Source organism: Fulmarus glacialis, unplaced genomic scaffold (genome assembly GCF_000690835.1).
Source record: "Fulmarus glacialis isolate BGI_N327 unplaced genomic scaffold, ASM69083v1 scaffold22942, whole genome shotgun sequence".
NCBI lineage: Eukaryota > Metazoa > Chordata > Aves > Procellariiformes > Procellariidae > Fulmarus > Fulmarus glacialis.
The window spans coordinates 41,565-54,186 of NW_009200212.1; the positions used below are offsets into that span (position 1 = coordinate 41,565).

At 39.3% G+C, this 12,622-nt stretch overlaps 1 protein-coding gene across 1 annotated transcript; it reads right to left on the reverse strand.

The window, feature by feature from the left end:
- Positions 1-284: 284 nt before the first annotated feature.
- Positions 285-2,409, reverse strand: CDC42EP3 (CDC42 effector protein (Rho GTPase binding) 3). The gene has a single exon (XM_009573530.1). The coding sequence runs from the start codon at positions 2,122-2,124 to the stop codon at positions 1,357-1,359; it is 768 nt and encodes a 255-aa protein (XP_009571825.1). The 5' UTR covers positions 2,125-2,409; the 3' UTR covers positions 285-1,356.
- Positions 2,410-12,622: the final 10,213 nt, after the last annotated feature.

A 12,622-nucleotide genomic window follows, 5' to 3' on the forward strand; every position in this document is an offset into this window, starting at 1 on the left:
GCTGCTGGAACTTTGCCATTAACTTCACTAGGACCGAAGTATTACTCTCTTGTCTCCAATTAGTTAAAATCAGTGTATATTCCAGAGGGTCCTACCTGCTTGGAGTTTGCCCTTAAAACCTCAGGATGTAAACCAAATTGGAGAAGTCAACTGAATTAAGATCGTAGAATCGATCTGGCCCTTGGTCCCATATTTCTGCAACTCCACTGCAGTCTGTTTCATTACAGCAGAAAACAAAACTTCGTATTTTGGTGAGGCTATGTACTGAATCACAAAGACATAGCAATTTAAAGTTTTGTTTATTGTATTGCACAAGATATCTATGCAATCCATGTAGGTACTGTATTAAAGGATCCACATTTCCCAAAACATTGGCTGTTGAAGCACACATCACAAGCATTGTGAATAACCAGTGCCTTCTTCAAAAATGAAAATAATCAGTTGCAAGTTTAAGCATGTGTGGCAATAAATGAAGAAAAAAAAGCGAGGAGTATCAATACATATTTCTTTTCAAACACACAAATATACAATTTTCAGAACAGCACCAATAATGCCAAGCGACTACTTTGATGAGATACTGTATGTGTAGGCTCTGCAGTAAAAAAACAATATGCACACGAAAAATATATTTCAACTTTTAAAATAATTTAACCATAATATCTTGCATGTGTCACCTGTTTACAACATATCATTTCATATACAATGTCAGGCCCAAGCCTCAACTTGTGTAAATTTGTGCATACTCATTTAAAGCAGCTGAGACTCTGGACCAGGTGTTCAAACTGAAAAAGCCTTCAAATTGTTCACATCTGAATACAGAGCGGTAGTATAAGACCAAGAAAGTAGTTACAGTGAAGGTGTAACAGAAATGGTACTATGGAAAATGAAGAAAAACACTATAAACCCTCAAACACAAGGTTCTAGAAAGAGGCCTACATGTAAAGTGATATTGTAATAATTTATAAAAGTGAATAATTAATATCAGTCTCCTTTCTGACATTTTGAGATTTTCTCATATATTCAGAAGCCCGTAGAAGTGAACTAACCAAATGTCACAATCAGTATCATCCTCAAACTCTGTTTCTTAAGTTTCTGATCATTAATACTGGTACTTAAAAACATTTTATATTTGCTGAAAACTGTTATTAAAATTTATCTTCCTGCTATGAGAATTTAGTGTAATAAAAATAATGAAAAACAATAGGTAAAAAAATAGTATTTTAAGAATATTTTTAGAAAACCCGTCAAACAACTGCAAATACAGCTGATTTTTAAGTGTCTCTACTTTTGAAATACGGTTTTTTGTTTGTTTTTGTTTAAGTGAATCACTTACAAAGAAGCAAGGGAGTACCAGTTCTAAGATTTATTCTTGTCCATTACATTGAGGACCTCATCCAAAAGTGAAGGTCCCAAGTCAAGTTGTAATGAGAGAAGAGAGCCTGCAAGGTCTGAAAGGGATTCTTCTGACTTAGTCTTTGTCTTGGTTAGTTCACATGAAATTCGACTGTCATCAAAAAAATCAACTGTTTGCCAATCAGTGCATCGTTCAGAAAAGCTGGATGAGTGACTGCCTCTACCATTAGTAAAATGTGAAGAACCACCATTTTGCTCCCATATGTCATCTTTGTATGTTTCTTCTTCCTCCATCTGTTTACTTTTCTCCTGCAATTTTTCTTCTATTACTGGCTCACAGCTAAGCCTAGGATTTTTTGATGACCTGATGGATTCTTGCTTTGAATTAAATGTCACTGGTGACAATAAGGGCAACGTAAGGGCTTGAGAACCCCCAATGGCAGGAAGGGAAATGGCATTTTTGAGCACTGGTGATGGAGTTTCTGTAAACATGGATTCAGAAGTGCTGTTTGCCCTTAAGAATTCATTGTGGCCACCAGACTGGCTAACTCTGGTTTCTCCTTCATTTCCAGGCAATAGCTCATAGTTACCCTGCAAAAAGGAGATGTCTCCAAAAACATCATGTTGTCCCTCTTTTCCAATATGTATGGTGTGACGAAAATCTCCAAGTGGTGGACTGATCATATCTGGAGATAAGATATCCCTTAGTTTGAATTTCTTCCCTTTCTTATTGTTAGCAGCTTTCAGGTAGATGGGTGTCTTGGCTGGCATCTTGCTTGTAGTTTCTGAGAAAGGAGTTATTAAAAAAAAAAAAAAAAAAACAACGAAGGGGAGGGAAGGAGAGGGAAAAGCCTCTTACAAAGTCAGTTATTCTCAGGAGACCTTCAGCGTTATCAACGTTATATCATCATCTTGAACCACTCTTGCGCATGAAGTCCCTTTCTTCTGACGCAGAGAACTGTGGGGTGTGTGAAGGTGAATGTCTCCCACTGCAGATCTTTCCAAGGTGGAGCACAAGTTTCAGGTCAGTTAGCAACCAAATGCCCTGCTACTTCCAGAACTTGGAAAAAAACCTGCATGGGATACAAAATCAGGTTATCATTAATTTATTTTTCATGGTTCATTCAGTCTTGATTTTACCAAAAAAATTAGTAATGGTACTGACATTTCCAGCCTGCAGATTAGCTTTATGATGTTACTTTCCTTCACTAGGCAAGATAAAAGAGTTTAGATTAACAAGGGCTAGCTAACCTTTCTCTGACTTCATAGCTTTTTTTGAAGTCGGAGTCTCTTAGACACAGTCGCTGAGCACAATTCGTTTGATAAATATCACTATCTCAATCTTTCTTCTCCTTATTCTGGCATTCAAAATGCTGGCCTTGGAGAGCACATGCAGAAACCCATTTATAACATTCAACAACATTAAGCTTTTGGTAGACCCAGGAAGATTGACAGAGTCATTCAGGAAACCTTTTTGGGAATGGAGTAGACCACCTTGGATTAGAGAACTTCAGGTAGCCCCATTTAGTGCTGGAACTCTCTGTCACCAATAACATTTCTGACAAATGTGCCCATTTACAAGGATAGTTTTAGGTACTTGAAAAAAGTGCTAGTCCAGGTCTTTACAATTAGTTAGAAACATCCAAATGCCGGTGTTTTAGAAGAGACTGGTTCTTGTGACTACAATCTTTAGACTACAGGAATTCTTCATAGCAATTAGTTATAGACTGTAGCTCATTAATTATGTAGGCCACGAGGCCACGGTGACTCAGAGTTGTTCTGTGCAACCAAATGAAACAGTGTCTGCAAACCAAGTCTTCCTATTAGAATGTGGTCTCTGAAAAGCCTGATAAAACAGTCCACAAGGGCTACCAGGCTATTGGGTCAACAAATTATGGGAAAACACTCTTCATTAATGCTTTAATGGTGTATTTCTTCCTTACAGTACCAGTTCCTGACTCTTGAGCAATCTCAGAATAAGAATGCATTTTTCTACTGGACATCTTTGTCCTTTCCTCTATTCAGTCCATGGACCACCAGAGCATCACAGGTCACTCCTCACCAGAATACTCCGCCCCAAATCCCTCACAATCTGTCCATCACCATCCTCACTGCATAAAGGAGCTTGCAGTTTTTGCACAGAAAGACTGTTCTATGCAATAAGTGATTGGAAGCTGTCTGTAACAAGGGTTATTTTTGCTGCCTTTTATCCATGCCCCAGCAGATATTTTCCTTCATCAAATTAAGTCCTGTAAGAATCACCAGTTTTAAAACTTCGTACTGTGCGGCTATACAGCCAGATTGTCAAGAACTATTTAAGCATTTTCACAAATCCTTTAACCTGAGTAATTAGTTCCTACAGTGGGGTACTTAACTGTGCATCACAAGGGGAGCTGGGAATCTAGCCAGGTTAGTATTTTGTTTTTTTGGTTCCCACCAGGTATCTACTGCATTTCAGATACCATTGAAAAGTAGAACAGATATGAACAGATGAAAGCTGTCATACAAAATAAGCTCAACGTTCTATAAGTTACGAGGACATTTTATACAGAATACTAGGACATTACATTACATACCAAAACTCCACCAACTGAACTCCATGTCAGTACTGTAAGATACAAAAGTAAATCCTAAATAAGATCTCTACTTATGCCACACCCCACGGCAACAGAACTGATCAGTCAACTCAGTTACCTTTCAGTTTTAAACTGAAAAATTCACTGCATTATTTCCCCCCCTGCATTCTACCCAAGCAACCCATTTAGCTAAATGTCCTCAACTCTAAAGAGAAGACTGTTCTTAGCAAACAAAGCCAAATGGTGAGGTTGCTTTATGTTTATCTAGTGAACTCAGGTCTAACTCACTTCTCAGGAATAACAGCCAGAATTCCCTCTGATTCAAATTCCTCATTTTCAGATCTTTTAATCTGAAATGAATGGCAATGTAGTGTCAACGTGGTCCAAAGTCACGCCTGTTGGTCACTGCTTTAAAAATGAAAGACAAATCCTAATTCACTCAAAGCTTTCATGGCTTCTACCAGTTTGGATGTGTATCAAAGACCGCGAGGAGATTTCAAAGAAACCTGAAGGACACAGAGAACCATCTGAACATCAAGAAATACTAAAATCAAGTGTAAAATAACTTCTAATATAAATAATCCATTTTGACACTCAAGAAGAACACTGTATTTTATTTAGCTCATAGCTCAGAGGGAAAAAATGCAAAAACCCAAAACAGAGCAAACTTTTGGGCACCCAGACCTCCTCTAGTTCTTGCACTATGAGAGAGCCCCAGTAAGGGGCAGTGTAAAACCACACTAGCTCAGAGGATGCTGCAAGAGGCTCTGGTGCCAGAATTATAATCCCTCTCTATACAGCAGTCCCTGTATTTGTGAAGGCCTTGCCTTCCATTTGGCCAGTGCAAGAGGCTTTACTTTTGAAGACAACAACTTTCACAATTATGTGCTTACTGCAAGCATCATTTGCTCTGCTGAAAACAAAAACACCATTGCTGCAGATTTCACTAGCTACTCTATTGAAAAAATCTGCAAATTATACCTTGTAAATAAAAGATAAGGGTTCTCTCCTCAATGGACAGGCTTTCCATGTACAGCATAACATAGGCTTCAGAGCAACTGTACTTTGTTTCTGCATACCTATCCTCTTTGTCAACTACTGCCCAAAGGAGTACAGATTTTAAGCTACTTTGAACAGCTGAAATATATCATAAATCTGGAAATACTCATTTAGCCTAAAATACTGTTGTTACTCATATTTCATTCACAATTAAATAAGGAAGAACCTGTATCAATATATAACATGGTTTAAAAAAACCATAGTAGTTCTTTTAATAAGAAAAAAAAAAACAACTTTGTCAAATGAAGAAAGGCTTAACGAGACTAAGCCTCCAGCTCAACTCCTGCAAAACTGAAAAATTAGTCCACAAAATTTTCACAAGAACCTTACACACTCCCTACATTCAGCAAGATTTAATGAAATCACCAGTACACACAGGCTAAGAGAGGGGACAGAATACACCCCAATCTTGATACCACGCCACACAGTAAAGTTCACCTTGTCTTAAAATGAGACCTTTTTCTGATCTTGCTGCTAAGAGAGTCTCTATTTTGACTAATTTCAACTCAGTAACTAAGTGAATGTTTAGACAAACTGGAAAGCTGAATGAGAAATTATCAGAAAACCAAATGCACAACCAAAAGACCACAGTCCCAGACTGCCAGCCTACAATGGAAGACCTTAATTTAAGACAAAAACAACATGAAAGAGTTTTTCTTCCAGTTGAAGAGATATCCCTCTCCTAACAAGATCCAAGCATGAGCCAAGCCAGAGAAACTTCAGCCCACTGAAAATTAAAGTTTTCGTTTGGCTGTAACACTTGCTCATTTTCATTCCTATCATTTCACACTCTCATAAGCGTTTTGCTTGGTAACAAAGACTAATATTTTCAAAGGCACTTCTCAATCTGCCTTGTGAACCTTCTGTCCTCTCAGCGATCATCACCTTCCACACAGCTCAGCTTTCCATGGATGCCTCAGTTTATTCCACAGTCCGTTTTAAAAGGACAGACTATCAGCAAGTATCTCAACAGCTAAGCTTACAAAGCTGGAGACAAATAAGGGTCAAGGTGCAAAATTTTATTTGTGCACAAATCCCAAGAGACCTAGATCCTTAAGCAGTGTCCTAGGCAAAGAAATGATAGAAAGAAAATCCTATTTCCACAGAGCAGGACCAGAAGCAAGTGTATGCTCTGGGAAGCCTATGGGCTTTCTACAGGACAATCCCTTGCACGGGCTCTGCCTTACACATCATTGGCTAGAAGCACGTGAACTTTAGAGAAAACCATTTCCAAAGCATCATTTAAAATAACATCAAATTATCTTGTGGAGCAAGTCACTAGGAGAAAAGAGAGTCTGTACATTATTTCATTATTTCAATATCCAAATGAGAATACAGTAACACAGCAAAAGACAGATACAAACTGCTCAATAAGCTGCTGCAACATTTCTACACAATGAAACATCTGCAAGCACAGAAGAATTAGGCTTTAGGGGTTCATTTTAGGTTTTAGCTATCAGTAGCTTTCAACAGCACAAACAGTTGCTAACGTCCTTGTCAATGCTGATACTTTCACTATGCCTGAAACAACATCAGTGCAAACCACATTTTTATTGTTTTTGTAACAGGGGCTTGAACTCGTGTTGTCACAATTCCTGAATGCAGGTAAAACAAACTCCCAGTATAACCAAGCCTTCAGGTACAAGAAAAGCAGCAGATGGTGCACCATAGAGCTTACCTCTCATGTTCCTGTGGACATAGGTGTTCGTGTCAACTGGCAGCCTCTGAAGATAAGAGGCCAAAAGTCTGTCCACTGCTAGACCAGGCCACCAGTGAGCCTCTGCTTATAGAGCCACCACCTTCTGAGTAGCTTTAACCAAATCAGGTGGTAACACTTCTCCCTCTAGATTGTTCATCTAAATTTACCTTGTTCATAAGAGGCCCAGCCTTTGAATTCATCTGTATTAAAGTCAACTTCCCTGATCAGATTAGAAGTCCTCGCACCTTTGTTTCTCCCTCCATCAAAGAATTTGCACCTTCCTGATTAAAGCTACAAATCTAATTACTTTATAAAAACAGTCAGACTAATCACACTTCAGTTCAACTAATTTTCTCAAACTGCACTCAACCTACTTTCCTAGATCAAATCTAACCTATTTTATCCCATTGTCACATACACTTGTTAGAAAACGAAGGAAAAGAAATCCCCAATCTTTCCCACAGCTACAGAAACACAGGACAAGAGGGGACCCTATAATGGAGTTCATTCATTTCTCCATCCTCCTGCAAAGATCCAGATGCCTTCTGCTAGTCCTGGAAGATGTTTGTCCACCTTCCTCTTAAAATTCCCTACAGGTGCAGATGGCACACATTAATTTACTTCACAGAGGCTAGTCATCAGAGAAGATGCACCTAAAGTCTCCCCTGCTCCAATCTGGGACCTGATGAATACAGTTCATTATTTTATGCATTCTACATCTCCTTCCAGCCTTTTCTTCTTCAGATTAAACAACACAAATATTTCAACCTTTCAACACAGGTCATTGTCCTGGTTTCGGCTGGGGTAGGGTTAAATTTCTTGCTAGTGCTGTGTTTTGGATTTAGTATGAGGAGAATGTTGATAACACACTGATGTTTTCAGTTGTTGCTAAGTACCCTCCTAGTCCAAGGACAGCTCCCATGCCTACTGACTGAGCTAGGTACACAAGATGGGAGGGAACATCATCAGGACAGCCAGCTCAGCTGGCTAATGGGGTATTCCATACCATGTGACGTCATGCTCAGTATATGAATGGTAGGCGTGATCCAGGAAGTACCGATCGCTACCTGGTTATCGGTCAGCGCGGGTGGTGAGCAATTGCATTGTGCATCACTTATTTTGTATATTTTATCATTATCATTATTATTCTCCCTTTTCTGTTTTATTAAACTGTCTTTATCTCAACTCACGAGTTTTTCTCACTCTTACCCTCCCGATTCTCTCCCCATCCCACTGGGGGGGGTGGGGAGTGAGTGAGCGGCTGCGTGGTATTTGGCTGCCTGCCAGGTTAAACCACGACAGTCATGTTTTCTAGAGCTCGGATAGCTTCCCCGCAACCTCCTTTTCTAGTCTTCCTCCCCTCGGCTCAAATCTTTCTTTAAATATGCCCCAAAGCAAACACAATATTCAAGCTGAAATCTCAATTTCTCTCTTAATAGTGTGTCTACAATTTTCTTTCAGCATCACAACGTTGTTGGCTTATGTTTAGTTTGTGGTCCACTAAAAACCTAGCTCCTTTAGTGAAGAACTGTTGTCTAACCAGTTATTCTACATCTTGTTATTGACTATGCCTCTGTAACAAAGCCTCCATACTCACTGCATTGCATTCTATTCATTTCAAACACTTCAAATGGTCAGGATCACTTTGAATTTTAATCTTGGCCTCTACAGCACACAGGTTTAGTATCATCTGCAGATGTAATAAGCATACATTCCAATCATTCATGAAAATATTGTGTAGTAACAGAGATGGAAGATAGCCCAGCAGATTTCCACCTGATATATCTTTCCAGATGAATAGTGGCTAAATACTCCAAGGTACTGCCACTTGAAGCAGCTTGAATTCTTGAAACAATTGTCTGCTCAGGGGTAAGTAAGGAAACGTGAATATGCTCCGTAATACAGATATATTAATGAACGACAAGGAAGGCTTGGAAAGCTTCAGCTATACACTAGCTGGGGAGATTTTTTTTTTTTTTTTTTTTTTTTTTAAAGTGAAGGAATAAATTCATTATCACTCATCTTTGGAAGGGCAAGTGAAAGGGAAATGTAAGAAAAACCATATAAGGATACATTTTCATCTCCCTTGCTATAAACACGTTTTCCCATGTAAATCAAAGATAAATAGTAGACCAGCTGTGAGCAGTCCACCTGAAGAAGTGTTAATTGTCATTAAGTGTAAGCAGGGACAGGCTGCGTACAGCGTCTTTCTCTTCAGGTATCTTCCATTCCTCCAGCAACCTCCTCTTTTTCCCTGCTAAAACCTAGGTTCATGAACAAAGAAAAAACAAGTTCCTGAAATGATTTTTAATTGTTGACTGCTTTAAATCTTGTCACCTTTCCCTGCATAGTACCCTTTCAAATGGATCAAACTGGAGTAAATCTTATTAACTGGGGAACACCTTCAACTTTAAACAATCAAAGTACTCGCGCATTATATTGAAATGAATGAAGTATTTCACATATTTAAAAGTTTTCATTTTAGCTTGCAAGAAAGAGAAATAAAGGAAAGCCAACCTAGTTGGGGGGGTGGGGTGGGGTGGGGTGGGGGGAGCGGGGAATCATTTTCACAGTTCATTGTATCCTTCAAACAGTCGTACCAGCACAGCAGGAAGGAGCTGCTGAAGTTATCTAATTTGGGGCTGCTGTCTAATTTGAGCAACTGGCCCCAGTCTCCAGTTATTATTATGTTCTGTATCAGTCTGTGATTTTACAAAGGCCTTTTATCAACAAGTAAACTTTATCCCCGTTAAGGTACTTCAATACTAACCAAGTTGCTTCTCAGTCATCCTTTTTGATCGAAGTGAACAGGGGGAATTCCTTATGTGGTGATGGCGGGGGAGTAATTTTAAGCCTTCAAATACCTCTCTCTCTCTCTCTTTCTCCCCTCCTTCCCCCCTTTGAACCCTCTCCAATTTTCCAACATCCTTTTCAGAGCAGATCAGAATTAGTGACAACATTTCAGTATCATTCTCCCTAACAGCATATACAAAGATAAAAATCACTTCTTTCTTCCCATCATTGCTGCCTTGTTTATAAACAAGATCATATTTCTGCTCTTATCCTCACCATCTTACAACAGGAATTCTCCTCTATTTACAGGGTAGCATTACATATTACAAACCATTTAAGAGTTCTTGTGCTGGTATAACAAAAACGGGTTCTCCAAGCAGAATAAACTATATTGGCAAAAGTTGAAATTTGTTATCACTGCCACTTCTTGGTTCAAAGTGGGCATCCCTATGCTGTTTTTTAGGATGAAGATACACATATACGCATTTAATCAACAAGTTTTGCCGGCACAGTCAATGCTGGTGCTCATATTACACTGTTTGTCCAGTAAGACTCTATTCCTTAGAAAAATAAAATGGCTTTCCAAGCTATCATTCTCCAGCAAATAAGCTGGATTTATATTCTTTAGGATAAAAAGCAAGGCCATACCTCAGAAAGAGAAAACATTTTATGTGAATGCGCTCGAGCTGTCAATCAATAAATCAGTTGAGATTTCTTTATCTTCCTCATCAATATACTTCCTCACCAATCTCCACCACCTGCAAATTTGTACCACAACAATTTTACACTTATTTGCAGGCTGCTCATAAAAATACTATGCAGCCCAATGCTGTATAAAAAGATCTCAGCATTATTTCAATAGAAATACATCCCTCTCTGATGCTGACTTCTTTCTGACATTTACTCTGAGATTCTAAGTGTTTTTAATTTGTGCTTTGTTGACACTGCAGAGGACTAACGTTTTAAAAATTTGGCTGTAATGCAATATTAAGTCAAATGCCTTATAGAGTCTGTTTGTGCAGTTGTGCTTTTGACCACTCATTAGAATATCTTAAATAATTCCCTTTTTTTTTTTTCCACTTCACCAAGCAAATCTTTTTTCACCTTCCAACAGATTTCAGTCACAGCTTTCTTTCAGCTTTGAAAAGTTAGCATCTTTTCTAGAACAATAAAAACCTTTTTTCTTTTCTTCTCTTTTCCAGAGTCAGGCATTTAATGAACTCACTGTATTCTGTTGTTCGGCTCCATGGACTGAAATAGGTCGCTCTTTATTACCACCTTCTTAGCTTTGTTGACTGGTACATTCATACATATGGATTTAATACCATATAGTTGAGTTTTATCATTGGCTTTCAAAAATTGGGTGAGTGCAAGACCATGCAGATTTAGGCATAGGTACATGTCAGTACAAAGTCTAGCACCTTAACTCATGCAGCCGCTGAAGGCGAGGTTATGCTACGTCAGATAGACTGTGCACTGAAGCACAGTCACACATTTTCTCCTACAAAGCCGGCAGACCAGATGAGCAAACAGCTGGGGACCATAAACTCATAAGCCACAAGATGGAGAGGCTTAAAAACTTGTCCATCAGTTCTCTTAGGCCAAAGGGAAACAATCATGAAATGGAGCAAAATAACCCTATAACCTGAGCCCACGTACCACCTAAAAAGATTGGGTAACTGCTCTGGTTGAAATCTCCCTCAGGGAGAAGAAAGGAACAGCTTTTAGCCAAAGCAGCTCCCTGATGCAGCTCAAGGCATGTTCACGTAAGTGCTGGTATTGCCATATGGAAGAACTTGGGAAGATGTGGATTGAGGCAGGCAGTACTGCCCCTTTTGATGTCAGCCAGCACTCATATCAGTTTAAGTGGATTACGAATCCACACCCTTTGTAATTCTGAGCAGGTTAGCATAGATGGCTTTCTCTTTTGACACAGTGGATGCAGTTCCCCAATCCAGCTCTGCTCTCAAAGCTGGTTTAAGAAGTTCCCACCCTGGATTTCTTGCTGCTGGTTCCCGGTTCTGTACCGCAGTTCCTTGTACCCTCCATGGGCAGGCCACGCTGCAAACCAGTCACAGCAGCAATTCTCCCTACTGACTCAGTTTACAGTAAAGGCTTACCAACAGCTGCAGTGTGACTGATGGCAACACTTCAAGAGACTTCAAGCCCAATATAACTGTTGCTGTCAGAAAGGCATTCTCCCCTTCCCCCCTACCGTGTGCACACACTTGACCCCTTATAGGCCAGTTCAGCACACTGAACTGGGTGAAAACTAACTAGGAAGGGGGTATAATATCACAAGGCTAGGAGTGAGACTGCTGCTTTCAGCTGCAACAAGTCATTTGAATAGCTCAGCTACCTCATGAAACATCACTCAGAGGAAGGAGTTCTGGCAGAAGGGATGGGCAATTCTTAACGAACTCTTCTGCAGGAAAAAATGTCCATGGAATTACATCCAGATTTTATTCACTTCTGATGCAAAAATGGTTTGGTAGCTCCACTAGCCTCTGCCTTAGGGTTTCCAAAGGAGCTGTCACATTGAAATGAAGCTTTTCCAGCTATAGTTAAGAGTTTATTATTACTATAATTTTTAAAAGATCCTTAGTTTAATATTTCCTTAACTGGTAGCTCCTGACAATAGCCAACCTAAAATGAAAGCATTCCACCCAAAAAAATCCCCCTATCCTGAACTCCCCACCTCCAGTTCTCAAATACCCTTCATCTAAGTCAAATATTCTTTATCATCTCCTTAAAACACACAAGTACATAGACATATTATAAACCCCAGTTCTCCCGTTATTCAATTCTCAAAGCGTTTCACTTGAAATAAATATTTACCATCTTGAAGTGGCTGATAAACTAGGTTTAAAACAAACCTGAAGGCCAGAGAGCCCTCCATATGCAAAGGCTAACAATGAGGTAGAGGTACAAAGCTACAGAAAAATATAATTTGCACAGGACTTACTTGTTTTATTACATAGAAGAAGGATGAATCCTCTGCTCTGCTGCAGTTATTCTGCCTCCTTCAGAAAGCTGAATGGTCATCAAGATGAGATCAAAGAGCATGGGGTTGGGGTAGATGGAAGAAAGTAAATTCTTCAATGGATTACAAAAATCTTCACTGAATTTCTTTTTTGGTCCA